Source organism: Perkinsus marinus (genome assembly GCF_000006405.1).
Source record: "Perkinsus marinus ATCC 50983 genomic scaffold scf_1104296958712, whole genome shotgun sequence".
NCBI lineage: Eukaryota > Perkinsozoa > Perkinsida > Perkinsidae > Perkinsus > Perkinsus marinus.
Genome location: NW_003206658.1, coordinates 666,237 through 693,598, shown reverse-complemented (window position 1 = coordinate 693,598; position 27,362 = coordinate 666,237). Strand labels below are relative to the sequence as shown.

The 27,362-nt window shown below is 49.6% G+C and overlaps 11 protein-coding genes across 14 annotated transcripts; 9 read left to right on the top strand and 2 right to left on the bottom strand.

Annotated features, from left to right (window-relative positions):
- Positions 1-960: 960 nt before the first annotated feature.
- Positions 961-1,113, top strand: Pmar_PMAR011661 (hypothetical protein; the record flags this gene model as incomplete). Its single annotated transcript, XM_002773771.1, has 1 exon — positions 961-1,113. A coding segment is annotated over one exon (153 nt), but the record flags the coding sequence as incomplete, so codon positions are not given.
- A 157-nt stretch (positions 1,114-1,270) lies between these two features.
- On the top strand, positions 1,271-2,097 carry Pmar_PMAR011660 (hypothetical protein; the record flags this gene model as incomplete). The annotated part of the gene is made up of 6 exons (XM_002773770.1): positions 1,271-1,288; positions 1,340-1,448; positions 1,490-1,668; positions 1,724-1,848; positions 1,899-2,005; positions 2,051-2,097. The coding sequence occupies 6 exons, from the start codon at positions 1,271-1,273 to the stop codon at positions 2,095-2,097; spliced, it is 585 nt and encodes a 194-aa protein (XP_002773816.1).
- A 1,342-nt stretch (positions 2,098-3,439) lies between these two features.
- On the top strand, positions 3,440-3,888 carry Pmar_PMAR011659 (hypothetical protein; the record flags this gene model as incomplete). The annotated part of the gene is made up of 2 exons (XM_002773769.1): positions 3,440-3,603; positions 3,840-3,888. The coding sequence occupies 2 exons, from the start codon at positions 3,440-3,442 to the stop codon at positions 3,886-3,888; spliced, it is 213 nt and encodes a 70-aa protein (XP_002773815.1).
- Positions 3,889-4,694: 806 nt separating this feature from the next.
- On the top strand, positions 4,695-7,363 carry Pmar_PMAR011658 (hypothetical protein; the record flags this gene model as incomplete). Its single annotated transcript, XM_002773768.1, has 16 exons — positions 4,695-4,822; positions 4,868-4,964; positions 5,011-5,076; positions 5,127-5,214; positions 5,264-5,412; positions 5,485-5,583; positions 5,630-5,701; positions 5,750-5,829; positions 5,953-6,010; positions 6,053-6,198; positions 6,242-6,308; positions 6,360-6,431; positions 6,661-6,915; positions 6,978-7,037; positions 7,085-7,214; positions 7,263-7,363. The coding sequence occupies 16 exons, from the start codon at positions 4,695-4,697 to the stop codon at positions 7,361-7,363; spliced, it is 1,668 nt and encodes a 555-aa protein (XP_002773814.1).
- Positions 7,364-7,508: 145 nt separating this feature from the next.
- Pmar_PMAR011657 (hypothetical protein) lies at positions 7,509-7,759 on the top strand (the record flags this gene model as incomplete). Its single annotated transcript, XM_002773767.1, has 2 exons — positions 7,509-7,571; positions 7,613-7,759. The coding sequence occupies 2 exons, from the start codon at positions 7,509-7,511 to the stop codon at positions 7,757-7,759; spliced, it is 210 nt and encodes a 69-aa protein (XP_002773813.1).
- Positions 7,760-9,768: 2,009 nt separating this feature from the next.
- Positions 9,769-10,995, bottom strand: Pmar_PMAR011656 (hypothetical protein). The gene is made up of 3 exons (XM_002773766.1): positions 10,712-10,995; positions 10,398-10,669; positions 9,769-10,328 (listed from the first exon to the last, which is right to left on the bottom strand). Exons 1-3 carry the CDS (start codon positions 10,762-10,764, stop codon positions 10,117-10,119), a joined length of 537 nt encoding a protein of 178 aa, XP_002773812.1. The 5' UTR covers positions 10,765-10,995; the 3' UTR covers positions 9,769-10,116.
- An 869-nt stretch (positions 10,996-11,864) lies between these two features.
- Positions 11,865-14,254, top strand: Pmar_PMAR011655 (microsomal signal peptidase 23 kd subunit, putative; the record flags this gene model as incomplete). Its single annotated transcript, XM_002773765.1, has 11 exons — positions 11,865-11,934; positions 11,999-12,110; positions 12,152-12,210; positions 12,278-12,357; positions 12,447-12,506; positions 12,553-12,611; positions 12,654-12,717; positions 12,764-12,918; positions 13,014-13,084; positions 13,420-13,547; positions 13,847-14,254. 11 exons carry the CDS (start codon positions 11,865-11,867, stop codon positions 14,252-14,254), a joined length of 1,266 nt encoding a protein of 421 aa, XP_002773811.1.
- A 649-nt stretch (positions 14,255-14,903) lies between these two features.
- Pmar_PMAR011654 (conserved hypothetical protein) lies at positions 14,904-18,509 on the top strand. The gene is made up of 14 exons (XM_002773764.1): positions 14,904-15,047; positions 15,248-15,362; positions 15,462-15,526; positions 15,597-15,668; positions 15,739-15,878; positions 15,932-16,054; positions 16,110-16,452; positions 16,555-16,869; positions 17,040-17,155; positions 17,205-17,817; positions 17,868-18,001; positions 18,054-18,210; positions 18,260-18,361; positions 18,408-18,509. Exons 1-13 carry the CDS (start codon positions 14,994-14,996, stop codon positions 18,326-18,328), a joined length of 2,316 nt encoding a protein of 771 aa, XP_002773810.1. The 5' UTR covers positions 14,904-14,993; the 3' UTR covers positions 18,329-18,361; positions 18,408-18,509.
- Positions 18,510-18,792: 283 nt separating this feature from the next.
- Positions 18,793-22,872, top strand: Pmar_PMAR011653 (hypothetical protein; the record flags this gene model as incomplete). The annotated part of the gene is made up of 17 exons (XM_002773763.1): positions 18,793-18,850; positions 18,942-19,065; positions 19,116-19,296; positions 19,350-19,423; positions 19,502-19,631; positions 19,687-19,776; positions 19,847-19,933; positions 19,988-20,149; positions 20,192-20,351; positions 20,404-20,590; positions 20,634-20,745; positions 21,432-21,653; positions 21,927-22,096; positions 22,143-22,239; positions 22,283-22,426; positions 22,474-22,591; positions 22,634-22,872. The coding sequence occupies 17 exons, from the start codon at positions 18,793-18,795 to the stop codon at positions 22,870-22,872; spliced, it is 2,355 nt and encodes a 784-aa protein (XP_002773809.1).
- Positions 22,873-23,885: 1,013 nt separating this feature from the next.
- Positions 23,886-25,008, top strand: Pmar_PMAR011652 (hypothetical protein). Of its 4 annotated transcripts, none has more exons than XM_002773761.1 (5): positions 23,886-24,016; positions 24,074-24,146; positions 24,187-24,404; positions 24,469-24,561; positions 24,604-25,008. In XM_002773761.1, the coding sequence occupies exons 1-5, from the start codon at positions 23,926-23,928 to the stop codon at positions 24,933-24,935; spliced, it is 807 nt and encodes a 268-aa protein (XP_002773807.1). In that variant the 5' UTR covers positions 23,886-23,925; the 3' UTR covers positions 24,936-25,008. The 4 variants fall into 4 exon arrangements, with proteins under 4 accessions (XP_002773807.1, XP_002773806.1, XP_002773805.1 ...); XM_002773760.1 differs by having other exon boundaries at positions 23,886-24,019; positions 24,068-24,146; positions 24,604-24,996; XM_002773759.1 differs by having other exon boundaries at positions 24,469-24,996.
- A 588-nt stretch (positions 25,009-25,596) lies between these two features.
- Pmar_PMAR011651 (hypothetical protein) lies at positions 25,597-26,057 on the bottom strand (the record flags this gene model as incomplete). Its single annotated transcript, XM_002773758.1, has 2 exons — positions 25,597-25,663; positions 25,876-26,057. The coding sequence occupies 2 exons, from the start codon at positions 26,055-26,057 to the stop codon at positions 25,597-25,599; spliced, it is 249 nt and encodes an 82-aa protein (XP_002773804.1).
- Between the last annotated feature and the right edge of the window lie 1,305 nt (positions 26,058-27,362).

Genomic DNA, 27,362 nt, shown 5'->3' with positions numbered 1-27,362 from the left:
AGTCGAGGATTGAAGGGCTTTTGGAAAGAGGTACTACAATGACGACTGCTGTTGCTGCTGTTAGCGATGGAGTTTCAGTTTGTTCGGGTCGTAGGTTCGGTGATTCGAGGCATGGCTCAGCTTACTTGGAACGATAATATATGTATGATGGAATGGTCATGAATCGGGCCTGATCCGTATCTTTCGGGGACGGGACTTGGTATCTTATCTGGTGCATGCGTTGGCAATTGGTGTGTCGGCATATGTGCATTCATTGGATGTGAGTTGGTGGGGATGGAATCTTAGGTTCAACCGAGCAAGATACGGATGAGGTCCTGTTGCATCATATATCTTCAGGTTGTTACACCACTGGTTTCCCTCTACTATTCGGACCACCTGAATTGAAGCCACTCGTAGGGTCTGGAATATACGGTTTGAACGGTACCCTTCTTGGCATGGCTATGGGCTGTTTTGATGCTAGAGCCTCTCAGGCTAGGACCTGTAAGCTATCGTTGCTACAACACCTGTTGCCAGTCACTCCCTTTTCAGTCGATGAGGTGATGCTAAGCTGCTGTCGACTCTTCTACCACTCAGCTTGTGCTCTGTGCTGTAGTCGTACAGTGGCTTAATTCTAGATGGACTGCCAAGGCGGGCATCCCAGCATGCTCCTGGCCGTACTTATACCTACCACTAGTTTCATATCATCATCATCATTGCACGCAGATACAACGTTTCGATGTGGACATGGATTGCATGTGCTACTCTTACGACGAACTTCCGTAAGAAGTGTGGTATCTTGCTCAGTGGCAGTAGATGTTGAGTTAATGATTGGTATTACGCGGCTTTTAGAGTTTACTGTCTTTTTTGACTGAGATTGCCAATATCATCATCATCAGATCAGTCTGGCAGCACTACTCTCGTACTCAGCTTTGGGACATCATCATCATCAACAACAGCATCATCCTCCTCTTCTCCTTCTAGCGCTACTACCACCATCATTATCACGAGCACCATTGCCGCATCGGCTGCCGTCACATCATCATCATCGAGCATCATCCCTAACAACAACAGCAGCAGTAAGACGGATAAGAAGAACATCGGTGATGCTGGTAGAGCATTATCCTCATCATCATCGTTGGTGGGGGTGGCGGCGGCGGGAGAGCAAACATCGACAAGCATGTATTACACGGAGGAGTCGGGAAGGGGACGACGGCAACAACAACAAGAAGAGCAGCAGCGGCCGCCGCGGCAACCGGCAAGCGTGTCATCGTCAGAAGAGGAAACTACAACGATGGCTGTGGCTCCCCAGGTAGTAGTGGTACACGCTCCTGGTAACTCTGGTTGTTATAGCTGCTTGTAGGTGTCGGTTGCTGCTGCTGTAGATGATGATGATGATGACGATTTGCAAGGACGTAAACAAGCTCAAGCTGACTATATCTACTTTGTGAAGAACACATATTCCAAACAATGTAAGCAGTTGGAGTTTTTATACGATGTATTGGTATTCTAGGTGCTTTGCTGGGCTATAATTTTCATGCACAGTTATGTTCTTTGGGCGTTTATGATCTCATTCCCTACGACCAGGATACTAGGTTGATATCGGTGACGTTGATGTACATATTCTACAAATATCAACTACACCCGTGCGATATTGCTCTTAACCTTGCGACAGCATTGATCTACATACAAGTAGTGAAGCGGGGGAGGAGGCGGCGGCTGAGGAGGAGGTGGTTATGTGTTTTAGGAAACCCCGAGGGAAATGTTGGAGAAGTTGGGCAGACTCGGGCACAATGCATTCAACATAGTTGTGTATTATACATATTTAGCTCACGCGTGGAATGATGATGTAACGATAAAATTGAAAGATTGGTAAGAAGGGTGTTGAAATCGATTACGCGATCGATTTGCTTGTCTGCTAGGTACAATGAAGTTGGCCGGCTCTATTTTCCCTCGATTGCCGCTATGAACGATTTTGTATGGGCGATATTTTCCGAAGGTCGAGGCTTTCATCTTTTCGTAGAAGAGCGTAAGTTGGCTGTATCAACGTTTTACAAGAATTATCGACTCTCAGGGCGAGTCGGTCGGTATGTAAAGAAGCTCTGCTCTTTGCCGATGTGATGCCAGCGGCGGCAGCAGCAGCAGCGGTTACCAGGACATCATCGTCTGCGCACGCGTGCAGTTTTATGCCTATTATTAATGATCCGGGTGATGATGTTGTTGCTGCTGCTGCAGCTGTCGTTTTGATTATACCTTGAACAGTTGTGTCACCATTATTCTATTGTCGAGAAATATTAATATAACGATGGTGATGCGTTGGCTGGGCTGGGCTGGGGGGTATGGACAACGGGTCCTCAGTGATGTCGAGTAATGGTGCGTTGAAGGCCGCCTCTGCTGCTGCTGCTGCTGAGGAAAGAGGAGGAGGCAGCACCAGGCTATCTTCAGCAGACCTTCTACTCAGCCAAATAGACACTCGGCTGCGGACCTTGGCAACTCTCATTGATCGGCTACACGAAGTGGTAATACATGTAAACATGAAGAGGGTGTCGTGCGTTATTAGAAGAACTTATCGGAACAGCATTGGTGATTGGTGATATAGGAATTCCTCAGCTGTAGTGAGCTGTGAAAGAATACCCTCTTGAGCTTCACTCTGAAATTGTGAGACAACTCAGGAGATTTACCCCCAACGCACGTGTGTGCTGCTATAGTATATATATGGTATATATAGTTGTTATGTATGTAGTTGTATATGTATGTATATGTGGTATGTGTATATGGATAGTATGGTTGTCGTTTAGTTGATCGAGGGAAGCGATGCGGTAACGGCTGATTCAACAGCGTCATCGTCGTCCTCATCGGCGGCGGAGGAGGAGCCTCGGATAACGGGGCAGCTCAATGACGTTTCCGAGGTGGTATGGGGGGGAGGGGCTGTAGAAATTTGTGTGTCAAGTTGTTGAGTAGGTTGTTGGTGTAGTTTGTCATTCGAAGGATAGTTGGTTCGATTCTCGATGCTGATCAGAAGTTGTCAAGTTTGGTTTTGAATTACACGGCGGCGGTGAACTCTCTGAGGAAGGAGCTGTACGAACTCTGTGCCGAAGTACGATGTCGCGCGCCACGAAATTCGGTCACTGGCTGAGAAACTCGGAAGCATTCGGACTCTCACGACCTCAGGATTCCCGCATTGCTGAGCGGACGTCTACCAGCATCAACTCGGATGCGCTGCGGGCTGCAGCGACTATGGTAGATAGGTCCCAGGATCGATTCCCGGCAGATGCATTTTTAGGTAGAAGAAGATCGTCTCACTGCATTGCAGAATTACATATCATCCTTACCAAATTCTTCCGCGTGAGTACCCCCCCCCATGAAGAGGGACATTTCTTCACGATAGGTCTTGTGTTATAGTATGATCGAATGCACATGCGTGCATACCAATGGTATGATACCACTCCATCAGTACATCGTAATGTCGACAAGACCTGGACCTGTTGATGAGGACTCTTCCTCTTGTCTGTCGGGTGGTGAGGGTGAGGGAGCAGTCAGCCAAGAGGACTACGTCAAGTTGCGGAATATGATTAACAAACAGATTATTGACCCGCTGCAAGAGGCTGATCATCATCAACAACAAGGGTAAGTATGTGGTTGTAGGAAAATGGAATACGCGCCTTAGGTCTTCACAAGGCAGCGCTCGTCCGACAGCCGTCACGTACAAAAACTTGATATCGTTGTTGCTGCCCTCTGCGCAAGAATACCACACCTTGAAGAAACGCAAGCAACTGCAGCGGGATGGGGAGGAGGCAGAGTCGTTGGCAACACGTGAAGTAGGAAGGCATCATCGTGTGCATGCGTGCAATATTATTTGCTAGGTGGACGGTGATAGACCGTCTCGCCAGCGGCGGCGGCGGCCAGCAATAGCAGCGCTTGATACTGAACTAGACTGGCAGCCGGGGATTCGAACACATAGTCCGAAGACTCCAACACCCCCAACCCTTCAGCTTGAGGAGAGTAGGAAGGATGATGGTATGGAGGAGTCAGGCAAGATGCTATTAGATGACGATGTTGTCTATTGCTCCCTTTTTAGGGGTTCGGATGTTCACAACGACGGCCTTGTGGAAGTCTCTGAGTCCACAGACTTTGGAATCTGTACGAGCGCTACAGCTGTACCGAGGCTTCTGCATATGCAACGCTACTGGGCAGCAGTTGGTCGCTCGTGGTGACGGTGCAGTTGCTGTTAGAATGGTGATTACAAGTAGGGAGGGATAGGGCTTCGGAGTGATATGATCGCTGTTGTCGAGGATCTCGTCACGTCGACATGCCGTTGGAGCTTCCTATGCCTTTGCGAGCCATCAATATGAAGGGAGAAAGTTGCAGGGTAGCAGGGAGTGTCCTCGACTGTGCTAGCGGAGGTCCTGGGTACGAATCCTGGGCTTGACGTTTTTGGGTGGCGTAGGTGACGATTGGTTCTCTGTGGCTGCTGATGGCATCTCGATCGTTACCGATTGGGGCTAGTACGGATGTACAGAGGAGTCAAGAGCTAGTTAAGGACGTTGCGAACAAGTATCACAGGTCCCGGGTTCGATCCGCACAACCCGCATTTTCTACAGGTTTAGCATCGACGTATTAGACAGCACTCGCGAGCGGCAGCTCCTACTGGCCTACCTCACCGGTACGATGGCTGGTTCATAGTACACTGTATATGGAGAATCATCGTAGGGCGATCAATGGTCGAATCCCTGGTGCGAAGCGACATGTGGTGCCCTGTGGAGGAGAACCTCGATGAGGCTATGGTCACCGACGGTGGCGGCAGCAGCAAGAGGAAGAAGGCTAGAGTGGATCCTGGGGACAGCTGGTGAGGAAGGACTCAAGACAAGGCTTTGTTGTTAGCCGTGGTTAGTTCGGCAAGGGCAGAGGCATACGGTCGGCGGTTAGTGTTGGAGGAGCAGCTCGCAGCGTTGAAGGAACAATTGAGGGAAGCGACCAAGCATCAACAAGTGAGGTTCTAGACAGCGATGTTGGACAGGGTTGTGGCTGTATTAGGCTACCGCTACTAGTAGACCTAATCTGGCTGTCTCTCGAGCGGTAGCAGCATTAATGGAGAAAACAGTAGGTCATTGAAAGTTGATCATGGATGGTGATGGTTGTGTGTTGTGCAGAAAGCAGCCGCTGTGGTCGGGGAGGCACCAGACACTCCGAGTTCGCCGGAGGAAGAGGTTGATGGACACGATATGACGGCAGGTATGGGTACGTCACGCGCCACGAAATTGGCTCTGGACTTGGCAAGCTTCTTCAGAGGCCTACGATGGTGGTCACCGGCAGTCGACGAGGCCTTTCACAACGGTGACGGCCGATGCTGTAGCGGAAGCTAGTTCCAACAATCCCGAGCTCATCGCACTAGAGGTGGAGTTAGAAGCTAAACTTCAACTACAAAAACAGATCTTGGTGAGTGTGAAGTGCCAGAAGGGGCGTTTGAGATGATGCCGTGTTGATGATTGTCGTCGTGGCCGTGGGTAGATTGAGTACTATCGAGTTAGCGACCTCCTTCGTATGGAAAGAGAGCTTGTAGCATGTTATCAACGTCGTGGGAAGCATCTGGAGATTGAGAAGGCAAAGGTAATGGCAGAGTTGGGCCCTTGCTTGTTGCGATGCTCTATATTAGGCATTGACAACCCTTTTGGAGCACACGAAGGGAGCTGAGGTCGATGCTGATTTGAAACAGTGTCAGCTAGCGGTAGTGAGTTTGGTGTTGTTGGCCAGGGTTAATGAGGTTCCGGTGTAGGTGACGCCTCGAACGTTAAAGGCTCAGGAGCACCGAACAGAGCATCATGCACAGCTTGCGGTCATCCAGAGTCTGCATATGTAGCCCATTATTAGAATCTCAGTGACTGTTGGTGTCATTGTGAACACGAGAACGAGTGATAACATTGTCTAACGCAGTTCTTGTTAAGTTCGTCAACAACTACTACATGGGGTTTACTTTAGTGCTACTCCGATTATGAAGGGCCGTAGGCATCGCTTCCAGGAGTTGGGCGGCTCTCAAGTGCCGTTGCCTCGGTGCTGCGATCTTGATAATACGGTGTAGGTCATGAGTGTTATATCGGAAGTTTCGGAATCGAGTGTGTTGGCGGGTCCAGCCTTCACTGAGGAGGAACGGAAGTTCCTTATGGGGCACCTTCGCACGGAGGTCGCTGAGTTCAGCGTTGCGACAAACTTCCAAATATTCGTCCGGTGAGCGGCGACCGCTAGTGTGGGGATGGGAAGTTCCTGACAGGTGTCTACTCCAACCTACGACGAAGACTGAGAGTCAGGCTCGAGAGAGATCACAGAGGAGAAGGAGGGTAGTAGTAGTAGGAGAGGACGTGCTGGGAGGCCGCGGTTATGGTCATCAGGAGCGACAAGGGGAGTGGGTCCTGGCCATACACGACTATGGTAATCTCACAACCTCTTGGACTTGGATCAAGGTAATGGTGAGCTCTTTCGAGTGACAACATATGACAGCCCCATTGGCCTTCAGTTCGCCATTGGACTCTACAAGAAAGGCTTCAACGTCATGTTTATAGACCTACCAGGTTTCGGGAGGTCGAGCATTGCCCAGAATATACGATGCCATCCTGACCGTTTGGATGCTTCCACCATCTCCCATGCAAGGCTCTGCTCTCAACCTGCTTATCGTCAGCAGATGCGGTGTAGGTCCTGGCTGAGTTGGGAGTGAATCGGTGCCGAGTACTGGCCTGTTACGAAGGCGCTGGTCTCTTGTTCAAGCTTCTGATGAAGTACCCTAACCTCGTGGGCTCCCACCACGTTCTGTACAACGTAGAAGCTCCTCATAAGGGGAAGGGAGGAAATGGTATCTTTCAGCCTGTTATCGATGATGGGGCCTTGGATGCCGAATGCAGTCTATTGCGACTCACCGCGAAGATTCGCGCACTAGGCAGCGCCTTCAATGTGATACATTGCAGTTTTCTCAGAAGGAACGTAGATACTACTACTACTACTACTATCTGCAGGTGCTGATAGCCTCTGATAGATGCTATCACGGTGATCTGGGCCGTCCTGATGTGTTCGAGGTGGGTTACGGTGACGGTGAGAATGATGAAGAGTAGCAGCCTTACAGGTTACCCGAAGAACTTTCAACGTCCTCACTGCGTTATCACAGGACCAGTTCTGCAAGGATAGAGTGACTATAACCACCGTCACGCGCCACGAAATTGCTGAAAGGGTTGCGTACAAGGCCGAGCAACCGGGTGAGTGCTGCCGCATTCTTGTCGTCTGGTTCGGAGTGGCCAAACCAGGTGTGGACAGCATCCGCATCCTCTATGGATCGATGTACTTCCGCGTTTACGTTGCCGAGTTCATCGCAGGCTCCCAGTTGCCTCCCTATGCCGCCGTATGAGGTATGACTGGTCCTGGTATCGACCTGCTGAAGTCAGGTGGCGACTGCCTCAGGCGAGCTGAGATGGTCCGTGGAGGGCTGTGGAGGCCTCAAGGATCGACCATCACAGGCAAGTAGCTGGCGAGTCCTCGTGAGCAGCAGCAGCATGTCTCAGGCCAGAGTTGATCCTGTCATCGCCAACACACGAGAGAGGCGTGACTGGGAGAAGGTAGGGTTTTGTGAAGGGCCTTAAGTCGTTGGTATTGACAGGTACCGTCTGATGGTGAACATTCATACGGCAGTAGGCTGGCTCGGGAGGAAGAAGCCAGGCAGATGGAAGCTGCCTTGCAGGAGTCTCTACGAGAGTGGGTACCGTTGATGCTGTCTCTCGCTCATCGGGCAATGGAGGTATCTTGATGAGGAGGTCGGGGAGGGTAAGGAGAAGGCAAAGCCACGAGGAGCTGTGGCTGTGAGCAACGAGATGACTGAGGGAGAAAAGACGTGGGCTGTTGGGGACTACATGGCGATGATGTTAGTCAGGGACTCTCGTTCCATCCGACTGCGGTCACGGCTCGAGGGCCAGCCGGCTCGAGTCAGTAGCGGTACTTATGACCTTCACCACGGCTTGGTGGAGGTTGCAGATGCCCATTCGCCATGGGAATTGGTTGGTCGTCAGGAGAGCCACGCGCGACTGACCATCACCAATTCGAAGGGGAATCCCTCAAGCTGTGTCTTAGACAAGCGTCAATCTCGGAGTTCGGGTCAACCTGAGCACTCATGGAGCATGGCATCTGTCTTGCAGCAGCCACTGCCGGTGATCGCTATGGGAGCGCTTTAGCCTAAGCACCGTCTTTTTAGGCCGATGATGGAGTTGTGGAGGGGGAGGACAAGGAGACTGTCGTCTTTAGAGCGAGCACGGAACACCCTTGAGATCAACATGATTAGCTTTGTTGGTGTATCAGAGCTCTCTATTCAAGCAGAGTGGTGTTATTTAGTCACAGTCACTCATTTAGTCACTTTAGTGGTGTCTACTCACACTAGCGGTGCTCCCCCTGGAAGGCCTAGAGACCGAGCTTAGGGACCTACTAGGCGGTGATACACTGATTGTGTTCTGGCAATAAGAAAACGCTACCCGGGATGGAGACTGCACTTGAACCGTACTCTATAGAATGATGACACAAACTGCGACTTGTGATTAGCTACAGACACGTGCTCGTGCCATGCCAGTATCGATTTCGATCGTGTGGAGGGGAGGAAAAGGGAACCTTGAATCAGAAAGCCTTCTGCAACTGTTAGCGAATTTGTTGTCGTCCCGAATATGTCGGATAGTGTGGAGGAAAGCCGACGAGTTGCTAATCCGATGTAGAAAATGTCTCCTCGTTCCGACAAGGCAAGGAGCTGTTGTGGCTACCAGCAAGTTATCTCAGGCACGTCTGATCAGCTGTCACCCGTGCCTTTCTTCCGTTAACCCTGCTGTTGAAAATCTCAAATCAAGATTCTTGATGAGTCGTAAGTTGTAATAAATTGCCTCAAAGAGTCTCCAATGCGTTCATCAGTCTCATTACAAAGCTCACGATTCAACGCTGTACTCTCCACCATAGTGCCGCTCTGCTTTACTTGGTGGCACAGCTCCTCGAACAGCCAGCCACGGAATTCTGCGCGAGATATCCAAGCGCGAAGTTAGAGTTCTTACCTAAAACCTTCACGATTACGATTTTCGAATCGTAGTTTGGTGCTGTTGACCGCTGGCACTAAGAACGAGGTTTCATTCCGGCACTTGATGGAAGAACATCAGCCAATGCCACAAGCTGCTGCCTCTGAGTGGGGCTCAGGGATAGCATCAACAGAGGTTTCTTTCTAGTTGTGGTCGTCTTATTATTACCTACACGAAGCTTCAAGCGAAGTTTACAGTGGTGATCAACCGCTGGATTAAATCCAGTAGTGAGGAGGCGGCAACGATCGGTATCAACATTAACATTTATCAAATGGCATATTTCCTAGTTCTTATTGACTGTGAAGCGGGGCCGCTATGCCACCACCTTAGGATGATATGTCAATCGATTTGGCAGACGCGTATCATAGTCGAGTCAATTCCGCTCGAGGGGCGGGTATGCCATCTTTGGCCTGGAGTGTACCTTCAGTGCCACTTCAATGCATGACAGTGGTCCTACTCAAAACATGATACATCGCGTCGGCTGAGTCTCTAGATAATGGCATATCTGCCCCACGAGTGCAATTGATTACGGTCACGGCTCTGCAATGTTGATCTTCCTGTGCCTGCTACTGCTCAATCGATTGTGTCATATCTTGGAGCAATGGCATAGCTGCCCCACCGACGAAGACGTTGCCAGTGTACTCACAGAGAGCAACCCCTTCATGAACTCGAGAAACTCAAAGGCTAAGAGATTATCGTTGAAATAAGAAATGGCGATTCCTCATAACTCTGCAGCGCTTACAGATGTTGAAAACCTGTAAAAACTTCGGGAGACGAAGTTTCTCAAGGGCAAGTGTTCGATTGTTGTTATAGGCGTGTGAAGCATTAGTTATGAGACACACGAAATAGAAAAACAGTCTCGGGTAGCCTCGCCACTCGCCGCAAACATCGCTCATATGGAAAGAAGATCGTTGATGTGGGAAACGTAGTGCACCACTACATAGGCTTCAAAATGATAAGATAATAGCTGCTGGGCAGGCAAAAGAGCGCTGCGCATGAGAATAGCACTGATGTACCCAGGCGAAATGTAGTTATTGTCGAAGAAAGATGGTTTAAAGAGCTAATATTTCAGAGGAGTCGTTGCCGTTAGCCATAGGGATTCTTCGAGACTCAAAAGCGCCGAGGGAACACAGAAAAGCTCGTCGAGATTGAGAAATGATGCATGGTCGTAAGAAGAGTCAAATGTAAACGCCATATACTCAGCAGAAGTTTTCTCCGGAGTCTTGTCCACTTCGGAGGTCCCGAGGCTGATACTCGTACACCGTCCGAGGTCTGAAAGAAATTATGCAGCAAATCTGATGTACGCGATTGTTGCGATCGCTTCGGATCCTTCGGTCTCACCATCCATCAATGAACTTTCTGTGAAGGGAAGGGTCAGTCCCGATTCCCCAGGTTGGTCGCACCGCCATCCATTCGACTGTCGAGACATTTGATTATTCGTGGCGGGAGGACGATATCTGCTTTGGCTGTTGAGACCATCACATGACGACTTTGAGTCAAAACAGTGACCACTGTGATGACGATGCTTATAACAAAATCCTAGAAGGCCCCGAGAGGCCACACGGCAGCCATGATACCGACAAGGTCTACCACCACCATGCCGGGTGCAGAATCTGATGGAGAACAATCAGTAGGGAGCGAATGGGAAGCTGTACCTCGCCTTCTCGCTAGAGGCACCTTTCCTCGATAGCCTGCTGCACCCAGGCATCTGCAGACCCTATGCCCACGCGATCTACATAACAGATGATAGTGAGTCGTCATGCTGATGGGCTCACTCTTCCGGGGAGGTAATGGGAGCGCAGCAGGCAATGTGGCGAGGGATTCTTGTCTTTCGTGATGAGGAAAGACAATATCGACCTCGGGGATGGTATCCAGAGTGAAAGTCTGGTCTGTATTCATGCTGAGAGAGGTGGTCGATGCCATCGAAGACGAAAGTGCTGACAGCTTCTATACGTTGCGATATGCATAAGACAGCTTATATATAATGAGCTTAGTCGCCTCGTTAGGAACGACGTGTGTTATAGGAGAGCACAATCAACGTGGCTATTGATTTTTCCACGATTTGCCCAACACACTGCAGTAGATGTCGACGAATCCCCAACAACATTCGCGATGCCGACTCCGCGTCACGTGCACGCGCGCACATGTCATACTGTACGCACGCGTGGCGAATGTGGTATCCCGTAGTAGCGTTCATCATAAGTGATCTCAGCATCGACAACTGTCTTATCCCACTCGAAGACAGTCGTTGGACTTCACACGAAGGTGAACTTTTTGAGACGAATCTTGGCCTAACGGTATCGTTTTCGTGGAGCCAAGTGGGATACGTAGTGTGTGGAATCGGTAGTGGTTAGATGCGCTGCCCTCAGGCCCTCCAGTGTTCGCCAGCGCCACCGCATGTCAGGACATATTTTGAATACCACACCTGTTTTCAAACAAGCAGCAGTGTACATGCAGTTGGGCCTGCCTAGATTCAGTACACCGAACGAGTAGCGGGAAGCGAGGACTTTTCCCACAGAAGACATCTGAATCAGAATTCCACTCAACCCTGAGTGAAACCGTTGATTAGTCTCCGTGGCTACGGTAGATCTGGCAAGACGATGGCCGCACTCTGACTTGTGAGGAAAAAGTCACCACAAACTGATTCGAAATGATATCGAGTGAAGATGAGACCGCCGGTTCGAAACCCGGGAGGGGTATTTTTCACGTGTTTTTCACGCTGCGTGCCCCTCATGTTCATACGGATAGGTGTTACTGTTCGGAGAGCCTGAATGACGCTTTCTGAGTTTTCTTCTGCTCCTCATCTCTATGGATAATCTCAAGGCGATAATACCTCAGAATATGGAGTCCTACACCAGCAGGGCGAACACCTTATTCTGTATGATGCATTCTGACCTGTTTTGTATCTTGCTTGCTCGGACCTATGATGCTCCACTCCTTAGGTACTTACACCTCAGTCCTGTGTTTTCTAGGCTTATTGTGCCACTTCACGAGTTATATCGATCCAACTCCAGTCGTGTCGGGCAGTGTGACTCTAGCTGGTGTCCAGGACATGTACGTTGTGATGCTCATCAGCGGTTCATGCTTATCTTCAGAGTACTCAACGGTTTCCTGAGAGCGGATCAGGCCAATCTGCAGCTTAATATTGATGCTGGTAGGTCTTCGGGTATATGTGATCATGAGTTGAAAGAAATGTGGTATGGAAGTGTTTGTTGTATCAGATCTTCGCCAGGAGATGCGACATTGGAGTATGAATCAGCTCTTTGTTTACGTCACAGCTGATTATGCCACGGACAATGTGGTAATAATGCTTGGGAGGGGTCGAACCGGGGTGTACGGGGTGAAGACACCACGATCTGACTGTTCGGCTATTCCAGATATACTCTATAGGTTCGTAATTCCGTCACTATTTGGGATGACATAGTTCGGTCTGAGGACGAGGCTCTCATTGTAATAGAAGGTCTCTACCTGAGCTTATCAGCATCGCTTCTCTCAGCATTTGGAAGGTGTCACCAACGAGTACCCCTTGAGGGACGTCACCAAAGGGACTTTGAGGTTGGTTCTAGATAATTCACATGTTTCTATAATTCATATCAGAGACAACACCATAACGCTGACTTTGCACTATCAGACTATGCCCATCATAGGACAGATGAAACAAGTGAAACAACAAGCTCTTAAAAGGATTTTATGATGTCTCTCCTCAGCATTCTCTACCACCATCGGAGCCATATCGTCTACCCTCGGAGTACATAAAGGGCAAGTCTGGAGGCTCAGGTCGCCAACAGCACAGGTCTAGGCCTACCAGATCTAAGAGAACGAAGAGTGTTCGCAAGGAGCACCCATATAGTGACGAGGAGCTGTAGGGACGCAAGTGGCGCAGTTTTTATCATCACTATTTCAACCTGACTACTGGTGCTTGTGTTGTGGTGGGCGGGTACGTTTGTCTATTCTTAGTGCCTTCTTACTGATGCATGGGATAGTGAGGGAACTGCTAGAGGTGACTCCGACCGAGGTTAAATATACAGGTAGGGGTCGGATGGGATGCTAGCCGTAGGCGTGGGTGTTATATCGTATCGTCGCGTCTGAGGATACCTCTCTTTAACTTAGTCTCTTTGGTACTCGCCGCCCACAGCCCTACAGCTTCCTTCATGTATTATATTATGACATGCCTCGTTAACATTAGTGGTGTATTATAATATGTTCTGTCTAGGTCACATAGGCTGGTGTATAGTTTGCTGTCCATAGTAATGTTACTCCCTGCTCTCCTTATGAGTTTTCACGTTTACGTCCACGTTGATATCAATTATCAATGTAAAGGGTTCATTCTGGTTGGCCCTCGTTATTCCGGCTGCCTCTTCAGGTTCTTCGGCTAAGTATCGCCCCATGGAGTTACCTCGACATGTGATCGTCCGGAATCGGACTCGACAGGACCGCATTGATGTCCTCATGGGTGTTGAAGAGGATCATTGTGAGGAGGGTAGGTGGGGGGTAATCTTGCAATCTTGCATTTCCTCAACGGTAGGCGAACGTATATCAGTAATATATCCTCCTGGGGTCGTCAGTCCTGAGGGACTCCCATCGCCTTTTACCCGTGCACTGCTGGGGTTAGAAGCGGGTGAACGGATCCTGTTGAAGGTATGATTGGAGGGAATTTATGCTACCGCCACACTATCATTTGAATTCCACGTGTTTATGGTGACGAACGCGGCTGGTGCCGGTGTGGTGAGGGTATCTTAGGTTCGCTTGTGGAAGATATCATTTATGTCCACTAACTGGCTTGAGTGCAGGTACATCGTCCTGGTGGTATCGGTGGAAGCCTCGTGTTGGGAGCTCGGTTGGCTGGTGACAAGACCGTCCTGCAGTGTCTAAGGCTTCCTATAGTGGTCTCGAGCCGCGGATCTACTCCCATGGATGTTGAGAAGTCTGATGAGGCTCTTCCGACTAGGCCAGTGTCTACGACTACGCAAGAGAGCGGCAGTCGACTCGTTGATTACAGTGGAGTTACAGCCTTGGCTAATGCTGATAGAAGCAGTAGTCACTTGGACCGTTCTATTGATGGATGCAGCGAGTCGGAATCTGGTAAGGAACTCAGTCTGGGTATTCTCGTATATTTGTGGACGCTGAAGTTTAAAGGAGTCTTCATGTGGTTGTACGCCGTATGCTACCATACGATCGTTATCTCAATACGAGTGTAACCTAGGCTGAGTTGTCTGAAGTCAGTTTGTATGTAGTAGCGACTCGGTAGCAGCGCATGTGTAGCTTTGCAATAAATCTTCTAGATGGGTTGAATCTACGAGGGAGCTCGAGCGGAAGTGTTCAAAAATCAACGAAAAATTGGATAAATTTTTTTGAGAATTAGTATATTGTCACGAACGAATGATGCACATTTTCCCCACACTGTGCGTGTGTTGTATGTCAGAAGAAGGGGGCCCGATCACCATCACGGATCCAAAGACAGGTCGGACGCTGTACTCGGTGGAGGGCGTGGGGTATTGTACATCTAGTGGGACTATGGTACTACCGTTGGAGAGGCCTACAACGAGTAGTAGCTCTGGGATTAGCGCATGGAGTGGTATGAACAGACCGCGCACGCGTGCACAAGAGGAAGCTAGAATTCGCAAGGCATGGGCTGCTTTTGGTGGCATTTAGTGGTTTCATGTGTCTGGTGACTTGTAAGATTAACCCAACCTGTTCTGGTCTGCGTTGCCTGGGCGAATGGGATTCCCTGCGTGACATAGGATGGGATAGGGTATTATAATCAGTTTTAACTCTTTTGTTCTTCTTCTGCTGCTGCTCCCGGGGCACGGTAGCGGTGTAGAGTAGTTCTTGTCGACAAGGTTAACCCGAGATTGTCGGCACTTTGATCATTAGCAGCAGTTCACTTGAAGCGGTAAAAGTTGTATTTAGTGTGCTAGTAGTAAAAAGAATAAGAAGATGCGTGTAAGACAGTTGCAGACGACCCTACAGGACCAAGGCATGATCCAGCAGGTAGGCGAATTCGAAGCTCTGTGTTATACAATGCTGTGGGGGAGCATTTGATGCATCTCTTCATGGTCTGATTACTGGGGGCTGTTGATAGTTATAGTTGGATGATAATAGAAGAATATGTGTTGTCATTCGCTAGTAGATGAGGTTGTCGTCGTCGTCGCTGAGGAGGTCGTATGTGTGGGTGATGGTGTGGTTGTCAGATCTCGATGGATCAGTTGAGTGACATGAAGATGGCTTTGGATGCTACTTTCTGGTTGCGAAGTATACAAATGTTGAAGGACCCGTATGCCGATGCTCTTGGTGGAATGCCTCCTGGTAGTAGGGATAATGGTCAAGCGGATAAGGACAGTTCCTGCCACTCTGGAGGAACCGGGTTCTATTCCTTGGGATGTTGTATTCATATTCCTCACTTAGGGCTTTTCGGTATCATTGCGAAGGAGCTCGAGCTCTTCTCACACTACAATATCAAGCCTATCTTCGTAAGTTGCTCACTCGATACTGATGAAGTTGGGAATTTCGCGGCGCGTGACGGTGTGTTCTCTATCGTAGGTCTTCGATGGTATCGTGCCTCCACTACAGCATCAAATGTTTCAACAATCCAGTCAGCAGCAGTTGGATCAGGTAGATACTGAGAGTGCCTTAAGCGGACCTATTTTGTATCTTACACGGCGTGCCCAAAGATATTCTTCAGGCGTGGACACTATCGGCTGAGGGGCATGACTCCGGAGCCCAGAAGGCGTTCGCGGTTGCTACCAGTCGTATTAATAGCGACATTTGCCACTTCGCCTTCCACTTCTTGAAGTCCAAGGGTTTCGAGGTCATCCGAGCACCGTAGGCTATAGACGCAGGTTCGATCCCGGCATGCTGCATTTTATCCCATTCAGCTACTTTGCCTCGGCTCAGCTGGCTTATATGGCGGCCAACAATCTCTGTCAAGTCGTCTATGGTCCTCCTGGTCTTCTCTTGTATGGAGTGAAAAGTGTAGTTCTGCAAATGGACTTCCAAAAGTAGGGATAATTTCGTGGCGCGCGACAAAGTTCGATCACTTCTCCCCCCGATCAGGAACAAGGCTGAATGGGTATCTCTGGACCATGTACTGAGCAAATGGTTCATCAATCGAGAGCAGTTCATAGACGCATGTCTATTGGCTGGTACTGAGTATTGCCTTACCTACCCCTATCTCAATTTGGATCAATTCCGTGGGGAGAATCAGCCTCCAGCGGCGGCTCACCATGCGGGGGCCTTTAGTTTCGAGACCGCCATAGAGTTCATCAGACAAGTCCCATTGAACTCCTGGATGCAGACGTTCCCTACGGACGATATGCGCAATGACCACGTTGAAGGCTATTGTGTATGCAAGCTGCTCTTGTGCTACACTCCAGTGTTGAATACGATCGACTTGGAGGTCCGTCCGTTGTCCTGTGGATCGGGTCATGCTAATCCTCATCTATGCCCACCTGGGGAGAACACGCCTCAGATGACCATAAGCAATCCTGATGGCACACAGACTCCTACTCTTATGCCGATATCATTCCCCCCTACGCATGTATGTCCAAGTGATATGTCAACAGTGTTGGGTGAAAGACTGCCAATGACTGTTTATGAGCTCCTTATGATGGGATTCATCAGCAGTAGACTTCCATTGGTCTTGGCGACGGGAGTTTGGTGTGATCGACAGAGCCCACTGATTGATTCGAAGGAGTACAGGTCTTTGCTTATCGACTTAACTAACGAGTACCGGACCAAGGCTCTTGGGATAATGGCTGAGAAGCTGAACCCATCCCTGAGAGATCGGCCTATCATATGCACTGCTTATTGGGAGGTGGGGGAGTTGGCTCAGTCCCAACAGCAGCAGCAGATGATGACTCAAGGCGGCGGTCCACCGATGGGTGCTACTCCGACGACAAATAGGGCCCATTTGCTCTACACGCTGAATAGGGAGGTGGAGAATCTTCGCTGTGCGCAATGGTATCTTATTGTCGTTATTGTCAGGATCCGAACCTACGTCGAATTCGGATTCCTCATGTGAAGGGTTTGAGGTGGAAGTTCACGAAGGAGGATCTAGAGGCTGAGATGCGTAGACAAGGTGTAAATACTGTTGATCTGAGGTGAGTTGGGGAAGGAGTGGTATGAGAATATAGGCATGAGCGACTTTAGATTCTGTTTGCAGTGGCATGCGAACGAATTCCAACGGGATGGTCCGTTGGTGGTGAATATGAGGAACCCTGCTGGTCCCCGTGCTGAGCCTAAAGATTTGAACTCCCTCTCGGCTCTGGTCCATTTCCAGTTGCTCGAGTCTCTCGAGTACTTCTCTGAAGACGGCGGCATGACCATCCTCGGTGACGTGCTGAAGGATACCCCAAGCCGCTTCCAGGAGCCCACTCTGTTTGCCCTGGAGTTGATGAAATTCGGCGTATTGACGGGAGACCCCTTTGAGCCGGTAGACGGCAGCGAGTTCCCTGCAGCGGTCCGTTACCCGAATATCGACACGGTGACAGATAAGGAGAAAAGCATAACGCTGCTGTCGAGAGTTGCAAGTCTTATTCCGATGAAGCTGAAGAATGATCTTTGGGATACGACAGTGGAGTTCGACTTGGCCGCCTTCCATTCATTAGTGAGGCTGTTCAAACGGACGTTAAGGGTCCTATGTGAATCTTGTCTCACTGAAGACCTCATAGAAAACAAGTCTCTCATCAAGTTGCTGCCGAATAACACGTTCAGTCCGAATGGACCCTTGCCAAGCGATTTAGATGCAAATGGACAGAGATTGGTAGGGCAATCTTGCAATCTTGATAGATCTTGCATTTCCTTAACTCTCAGCCCCACCGTCGGGAGCCTCGTGTGGCTGAAGTCGGGCCGTCTCCCGTCCTTCCCGTGTTTATGCTCCCGAGAACGTGTATGGGTATTGTTATGAAGTACTTCATGTCATGGGAAGCCCCTCAAACTAGGAAACCGTAAGGGAGAGCAAGATTGCAAGATTTGGAGTACGAATTTGTGATTGGTTAGGATGAGTAGTGCGGAGAAGCGTGCGGCTTTTGACGAGAACCTTCGGAGGAAGTTTGCATGCTGTGTGGACCCAATGAAGGACCTTGGAGTGGCGCTAGAGTTCTGGGCTGAGATGAAGAGGTGTATAGTGGATATCAGTGATCAACTTGGAGCGGAGGTGGGGGGATTCGAACCTGTGCGGGTTTGATGACGGTGGTTTGTGATAGGAGATGAAGGAGGATGTCATAAAGGCTGACATGTTGTTATCGGAGAAGCGCATGATGATGAGTATTTAACTCATGGAACTAGGAATCTTCTTCCTCTGTTGAGTAGGTGAACATAGGCTACGCTTGTTCTCAACACCTTTGTTGGCAGGTACATGGTGAACTACAGTCATCTCCTCAGAGTCTTCCAAGGCTGAATCCTCGCAAATATGAGTATCTTCTTCCTCTCCAGCAGCCATACTTCATTTGTTTCGATTCGCGCCATGTGTTTGAGTTTAGTGGTGGTGGACAGATGATTGAAGAACTGAGGTGGTGTATGTTAGTTGAGCTTGTTGCTACTGTTAAGACACATTAGCGTCTATAATATCCTGTGCTATTTCCATAATAATACAGAGCATATGTCGATATCGATTGATACTTTTCCTGAGCCGACCCCTCATAGAAACACGGGGGGAGGAGGTTGCTTGGTCTTCAGCATTGACGAGCTGAGAAAATATCAGGCCTTACCGTATTGCTTGGACAAGCCGACTGGAGGTATGCCGGAACTAATTGACAAGGACAATGCCGAGTCTCAGCTGCTGCAGGCTCCGCCGGGTAAGATTGGTGGAGTGGTTGGGTTTCTTGGCCTTTGTTCGGTGGACCCGGGATCGATTCTTGGTGAGGAGCTTTTGAGTGGTATTTCTAGGTCGCCGTGGAGGTATGCGTGGGAGAGGAGCGTCGGCTGGCGGCCCATCGACATCTACTAACAGGAATCATCCTTTCAAGCAGCATCAGCAGCAGTATGACAAGTCGGCGACTCTCGATCGAAAGTATGGAGATCAGGAGAGTGTCGGAACCCTCCGAGTCTGTTCCCGCGCAGGTTCGATTCCCAGTCGGGGAATAAAAATTACACGAAAGATAATTTTGTTGATGACCGGACTCATCAACGCCCGTCGACTGGCAGTGGTCGTCGTCGGGATGCTCCTGCGCCAACGGGTGGAGAGGGTCTCAACAAGTTCACATTGGGTGATATTCGTAAGGCTGAATCGACTATAGAGAAGGTAGTCCTGTCTCACTCGCGAGAGGGCGTGGGTTCAATCCCTTCATCTTACAGAGTTCTATGACGGTTGGGGAGTATGTAGAGAAGGTCGCCCGTGGGGAGATATCGGGAGACGCGAGCCCTGCCAAGTGAGTGGGAATAACGATGGTGGTCTGTCTCATCTCACAATGTCCCTCTTTGGAGGAGGGTGTACAGTCTTCTGTCAGGAGGGGTGGACTAGCGATGAATAGTATCTTTGATCAAGTCTCGACGGGGAAAGGAAGCAATAGGATGTCTGAATGGTTGAAGCCGCGAAAAGAGCAGCCTGCTGGAATTGATATAGCGGAGCAGCGAAAAGTACCGTTCCTGGGATTCGAACTGGCGACCTTTGGATTACCCGATATGTGCTTAGTTGAAGGACGGCTTGCCCAAGGGAGCTGTAACGCTTGAAGAGCTTGAAAGAGGTGCCAAGCCTGCGCCTGTAGCTGCGAGGGACTCTGGGGTAACTTGTTGGGTCTATCGCTCAGCAGCAGAGGTATTGGAGAGCCGTATTTCATCGTCGTCCTCATCAGGACGGTAGTAATGATGCTGGTCGGGCCCTGCTGGCAATGATCGGTGGTGGTGGAGGAGGAGGAGTATCGACTAGCAGCAATGGGAGAGTAGGGAATGTTGTGGGTTACGGACGCTCAAGAATGGCTGCTCATGGCTTTCAGGATAACTCTAATGAGCAGTCGGGCATGGGTAATGTGCATGATGAAACACTGAGGATCTTGCGGGAGCAGCAGCGACTGAGGTCTCAACAACAACAACACGGACATCGGGAGAATGCTGATAAAGCGGAACAGATGAAGCGTCTACAGAGGCAACTAGCTCAGGTGAGTATGTGAGTTGGCTGGAGGATGGTATGATATGCTCAGGTCAGAACGAAAGGTCAAGTCTCCCCTACTTCCTCGGGCAACAACCAGCATGTGTCACCGAGAAGGGGGAGTGGTGATATGAGCAGGGCGGCTGACAGTGCTTATGGTCCTAATCAAGCCACTCATTACGCAGCTCAGCACAGGGCTGCTCTCAGTCAAGGTATTTTAGGCTCTTGAGAGAAGGATACGGAAGAAGTTGTTCATGTGCTCAGGATCCAGAGGAGTCGGTAACATGCCAGCATCAGCAGCAGTGATACCCCCTCCGCCGATGGGCGTATACGGCCGTCCGGCTCCTCCTGTGTATGGCGGGATGCTCAATCGACCTCAGCAGAGTCGGCAAGAAGAAATGCAAATGTTGTTACAGCAGTTACAGCAACAACAGATGCGTCAAGAGCAGCAGTAGTGGTATGTCCCCTTCATTCGATGGCGATGTGGTTCTCAGATACGACCCGCACCAGATGGCTCGTCGTCAGCAACATCAGCAAATGGCTGCAACAGCCGCGGCAGCCGCTGCTGCTACTAGAGGCCAGCGAGGAGGCTTCCAACCACAACAGGTAGGGAGGCAGTACTTGTGGATCTATGATATATGTGAATGAATACTATATATGAGCAACATATTGATAAAGTGGGCTACAGTCGGTTATTGTATGTTAGTGGCTTATATATGTGATATCTGTTTAGATGCATTTCAGTTCATCTCGTTAGATTGAATATCGATATCTGATACGAATTTTAATGGAACTTCACTCTAGTGATATGAAAAACGCTAGTGAAAAATATATTTCACGACTACTGAGTATGACCACGAATATCGCGTTTTTCGCAGAGTATTACGCCACTTCACGTAAAACGTGTTGTGAAACTTTAATATACGTCACGGTGTTTTTTCGCTGAAGTTAACCGGTATATCTTCATACACCTGTAGACTGCAACAAGAACACGCCGTCGTATGGAACCAACATCTGATTGCCTTAGGGAGGCCAGTACATCCCAGCTCCTGGGAGCAGTAATGTGGACCCCTCCCAAGCGGCTCAATGTGCACAGCAGTAAATGTCACGGCTGGTAACCCCGAGACCCCCGGTTCAATCAAGTCGGACAATCCTTTTTCAAGCCGTCAGTATTGAGGAACAACTCTTACATCATTACGTGCTCCTAGATGAGCAACGATGACCGGCGCCACTCCTGATGCACAGTGTTGAGTTCAACAGTAACGGGACGCTGCCGATGGCTTTTGGGCTAGCCGAAAATCGTTGTAGATGAGATGCCTCTCCCATCGGGTCTACTGATATCCTCCCGTGTCGCATTGAAATCGACATCGTCGTTTTCGTCGGTCCTGCAGCAGTTCGCTCGGACAGCCGTGAGTAAGGAGAAGGGTGGTATTAGTGGAGCTTGGACACAGCTGATGGATCCATTGCCTCAGCGAGGGGAGACCAATATGGCGAGGGGAGAGAAGCTTGGAGAGGTACTGGCTTACGAGGGGTCTACTTTAGCTGTAAAGAATTTCAATGACGCATCGTAGTATCATCAGTGGGCATTGCCATATACATAACTAGTGCTGGCTTGCCTCGCTTGTGAGGTAGTATGTTGAGGCGTCTCTATGGTCGTATGTCTCGGTGGGCCACTGCATGGTTCGAGTTTTCCTCTATCGTGCTCCTCGTACCAGGTCGAGTTGTCGTTATCACAGTATTGGAAATACACTCTCCTGTGCATGGTTGTGAACATTTGGCGTCGTCAGGTGGACCTGAAGTGGCTAGAAGAGTTAAAGAAACGCCGGTCGGTGGATTCCTCGCCTGCCAGCCGTGGCGATGATGGCGGCAGCGCTGGGCAAAGGGAAGAAGTTGAGTTGGAAAGTGAACCCTGGGTTCAACAAACACTCGAGGAAACGAATGTTAGGGCTGGAGAAATGTAAGGGAAGGAATTGAAGCCCCTTTGCGGTGAGCATTCTTCTTAGGGGCCTGTTCGCATATCCTGCCGCTAGCAGTAGATGGACCCGCTTCCCTCTGGCATCGATGGGAATGCTATTGGCCGTGTTGGGGGTCTCTGCTGAGGTAGGACGTCGATTATGGAGGAAGGTTCATTGATGCGTTGCAGTTGTCGTACATGATGACTAAGCAAGGTGAGGAAGGCGATGAGCTGACGATGACCTCGATAAGGAATAGAGCTGAGAGAGCTGTTGATTATGTGTATACAATGGCTGTAGAGAAGGATGACAACTTGAAAGTAGTCGATGGCGCGGTAGAGGGGTGAGTGGCCCTAGGGTGGTCTCTTATGCCTGTCTTCAGCTCACGTCTCTTGTGACGTGTTCGTTGTTGCATCCGGAAGGAGACAGTTCTCGGGCATCCAGACTCGTTAGTGGGGCTCTTCTACTTACTACGGGGGCCATCATGGAGCGACTATATGGTAGCAGGATTAATTTCGTGGCGCGCGACATATCCTTCTCAGGTCCTGTTAGATACCTCGGCGTAGTGACGGCAGTAACGGCTATAAGTAACTTTGTTGGTCTGCAATTGAGTGGGACAGAGCTCCCCCTCCTTGGCTCGTCTCCTGCTGTATTCTTTGGTGCGGGTTACCTAGGCATGCTCCGGCCTTTCTCGATGTGGGCTTGTCTACCCAACATCCCTATCCCTTGCCTTTGGCTCATGGCTCCTATCACTGTCAGCCTCACCACTCGGGCGTGGTAAGCATCTTGATAACGTCGACCTGAGACTTGACACTGGTGCACTTCAGGCGACTGTTGGGGAGTCGATCGACGTGTGCTGATGCTGAAGAGGCGGAGCCACGGCCGTATGAGCATCTAACCAATAGGGAGCTACGAAGGCTGATGAGCTGCATTGCCGTGCAATTAGCTATGTTGGAGACCGCACAGGCGAGAGAGTCTGAGGCCGACAACATGCTCTACCACACTACTATCAGTACGAGCGAAATGAACTCCAGTACGTTAGTCGGGGATAGTATCTGGCGTTGTCTCATAAAGCCTGTGGTCAGATATGGCATCGCTTGAAGAGCAGTTGGGAGCCCTTCGACGTGAGTGGTCGACGCGAAGAGGGTGGCCTAGCGATAGATGTGCTGGCCTTGTCAGCGACTTGAGTGCTCTGCTTTTCGGCTTGGGATGCGCTTACCTCACTCGTGGACGTTTTCGTGGAAAATTTCCTGTTACTTGAAGTGAATCATTGGGAGTTGCGTTTCTATCAATAGTCCATGCATGAGCGAGTTTGTTATAGTTCTCAAAAAGGCTCCCAAGATTTACACCTTAGCCCCTCATAAAGGCAATCTGAAACCTTCCCTGTGCGTGAAGATACCTCGTTGTGAATATTGACTCATTAATGCATATCGCCTATATTCCTTCTCCGACTGATCTGATTCACCCTCCCCCGTAAGCCGCAATGCCCAGAGAACAAACCCTTTCGGGACGGAACAAATGGAATACTTCAGTATCCACATCTTTTTCTGGGCGCGCGCGTGTTTTCATGGCGCGCGATGCTAGTAGATTGTCCCACCTCTGTTACATTGTGGCGGTGACCTGCGCATTTTTGAGGGTTTTCTTCGCGATATTGTGGTGGTTCTACTAAACATGTGCCTCTTCGATTCTCGTTGACCTTTTTTGAAAGTTAGTCAGAATGTAACCGTCTTGGCGTCGTCGGGATATCCTTGGGTCACTCTCCTCAATGCTGTGGTCTCCTCCTATTCCTTCCCTCTACAGACTATTCACCCTTTCCTTGTTCTTGTAATTTGTCATGTGTAAATATCGTTCACCCAGCAGCCTAGCGGGATCATCGTCTGTAATATCAGCAAGCCACAGTGGTAGCAACAACAGCGGAAAACACGGTAGTAATACCATTAGCAATAGCGTCGCTCCGTCCTCACATTTTCCCTAAGATTTAGGCACTCGCAACACCTGTGAGGTCCCAGGCTGTGGCCGAGTCCCTCGAAAGTCTTCCAATTCTTCCCGAGCCAGGTAGTGCGGGCCAGTTGTAGTTGCCCTCATCTTACTGCAGGTTCTGCACTCGACACGGTGGTGGTCGGCCATGTCAATACCCGGGTTGCCAAGTGGCGGCTCGAGGCCTTCTAGGCTTCTGTTACCGTCATCGTCATTATGCTAATAGCTCTGCTTATGGTAACGGGGTAGATGGCAAGGTTATGCCAAGTCCGACACCAGAAGCTACCGAGGATGAGGTTAGGGCCTCTCGATTGGAGACCTACGTTCCTGTTCCAAGTAGTAGTATGATACTGCTAGTATCTATGTGGTGGTCGATGATACCACGCCTCTCCCTCGTCAGGTTGCGTTGACTCCGCGGAGTTGACTGCTCTCACTTATATAGCATCTACGCTGAAGGCAAGCCAAGCCGCAGCTTCTACTACTGATGATGATAGTGAGCCGTGTAATGCCGCTACAACACTAATGGCCATTGAAGATACTACCACGGCAGGCAGCAATGCCTCCCCGTTGGCGACCCCTACATCGTCTCACTCGATATCGAGCTCGCAAAGCCCTATCCTCACTAGTGGTCAGCGGGCTTTGATCGAAACTCCGACATCTCTGGTCACTACCACCAGTAGAGCTACTGAGGCGGCATTCGCGGCTCATTCCAGTGCGGCGTGTGATATAGATGAACTGTTCTCAATTCCGACAATACCATTCACCATCTGCAAGCCGGCATTAGCTGCTGCTTGTGGCCCGTTGGGTGAGGCTCCCTGTCCTATGGATATTCAAAGAGAGGAGGCCGTCATGGCAAGATGTCAGTGATCATAAAGACTATTATACGATGTGTGAATACTATTAATCATTCAGGACCTTGTGCTGTTCTATATTCCACTTTGTTTCTCTTACAAAGTACACGGTTTGAGTTGTCATATCGTCATGTTTAGAAGCCCTCTGGCCCTTCTTCAGGACATCGAATGTGCTTAGCAGCGAGTGTTCTGAAGTTCAGTTACTCATTGTCTACTCAATTGAAACTATATTTCAACTTGGTTGGATTTGATTCGAGTTAATCTTCCGTTAGTTTGACGGCGTTAGATGATACATAACCTCTACCGGAGAAGCTCTCCGACAGTTATTCTAATCCATGGCTCCGTTTGTGATGCCGTTGATGAGCAGTTCTGCAGCTGCTATGTCGTCGTTATTTCTAGACCACTCAGTGCGACATTCAAAAGGCGCTGGTCTCGTAACCTGAGGATCTGCTTCAAGGCTAGAACTTCTAGCTGAGCATTAATTTGTCCATAGATGAGCATGAGTCGTACGGCATGACCTTTGAATCGAGAGCCTAGGTATTGGCCTCGGTCGAATAAATGGCCATAAGCTCCGGCGAAGCTGCTTCGCAAATTGAGCGTCGCCCATGCTCGTAGCACTCGTAACGAGTGACTCGTTTTTCTGAGCTTTTTTTGCGTTTTGTGCATTCCACGAGCTTTTATTGGCCGTTGTGCAGCACAACGACATTGAACCAATATTTCAGGCACACAACAGTATGTGCAAATCTGATAGAGACTTTGATACTACTACCACTCCTACTACCACTCGTACTACCACTACTACCACTCCTATCGCTACTCCTACTACTACTACCACTCCTACTACTACTACTTACACTACTCCTCCTCCTCCTCCTTCTCCTACTACTACTACTACTACACATACACACTATTACTAGTACTACCACTACTCCAACAGCCGCCCTCCCATACCCTACCTTGGTGCGTTCCTTCCTCCATCCCTGTCCCTTGTTGTGTTTATGACATTCAGAGATTCGGTTGAGAAGCGGGGAATGCCTGCACTGACTCGCTCGGCTGTCCGTATCTCAGCCAAAAACTTCAGGTAGTCCGTATCGTCCCCTCTCTTGAACTTCTGGAGGTAGACAATATGAGGGTTCATCGTCTTCTACGTTCGTCCCGCCCAGCATGGACCCGTTGGATGGAGATTCGGTGGGAATAGTGGTGAGGCTTCGCAAAAGGGAACGAAGCCGATTTGACAGACATCCCCGACGAGAACCACTGACAGCCCAGCAAATGGTTTTTCGGCCCCAGGTCTCGTGGACGAGCCTTTTCGGCCACTCTTTTCAGAGAACTTGGCGAGTGTGACAATTGAAGTGTCGCGTAGCGGAAACGCAACTCCCCAAAGTCTATCAATGGGCCGAACACCGTCGATCTCCACAGAGTGGAACATCGGGATCCGATGATTGGATCCTCACGGATCCTATATATATAAATACATAAGTATGATGTATAATATACAAGTTATATAAATATAGCTCACCCCACGGCGTGTTATCGTCCATATCCGCATTACTGTTCGGTTCTAGCTTCTTCATGGACATCTTCTACCATATTGCGGTCGGGAGACATTTGTGGGTCAATTTATGGTGCTGAAGCTGAATCAGACACTTCTCAATCTTAGTCTCGTCGGGCTAGCAAAACCGCGCCTATCGTAGAGCTCCTTGACCTGCAGGAGGTTCCAAACGACGCGGGGCGAGTCGCCCCGGGCGACACCATCACGTTGTATAATCTTCTGGATGCTTCGCCAACACAGAATAATATTCAATGTGGTAGGTGGCGTTAGAATAACTTGTAGAGCCGCCGAACTACCAACACACCCGAATGAAGCCAAGTTGGCTTAGCTAACCCAAGACAAGTCGCCAAGAATTCGGTAATCAAACTGATTATCGTCGATTATCGTGCAGCCATTGTCTTAGGGCCTAAGACTTAGGCAATGGCCTTAAGGCATGGGTGAATCACCCATGTGTTATGCGCTTCCGCGAGGGTCTGGACTATTGTCAGTGTGATCCAAAGCATGGTGAGCAGAGTGTCCAAGACCCGAACCCAAACCAGACTCATGATCATTCACCCAGGGTGAATGATCTTTTCAAATAACGACGTTCCCAACATTCTTGAGGAAGTGCCTGCAAACGTCCTTTTTTTTCCCATCACCGTACTCATTTTTCCAATACCCTGATTTTTCTCAACAAGACGCGGAAAAGAAAGGGTTTGCACACAACAGGAGGGCCCTACTTACTCAGCGAACGTTGGATTTTCACGATTGAATGAACAGTACAAAATGAATGAACAGAAATTATCAACGATGTGTTGGAGAAGTGAGTGTTCGCCCAACGTAAGGCCCTACTTTTCCAACACCTTGGCTTTCCTTTCGAGCTTTATCGGATAAAGTTTAGTGAGCCGCTCA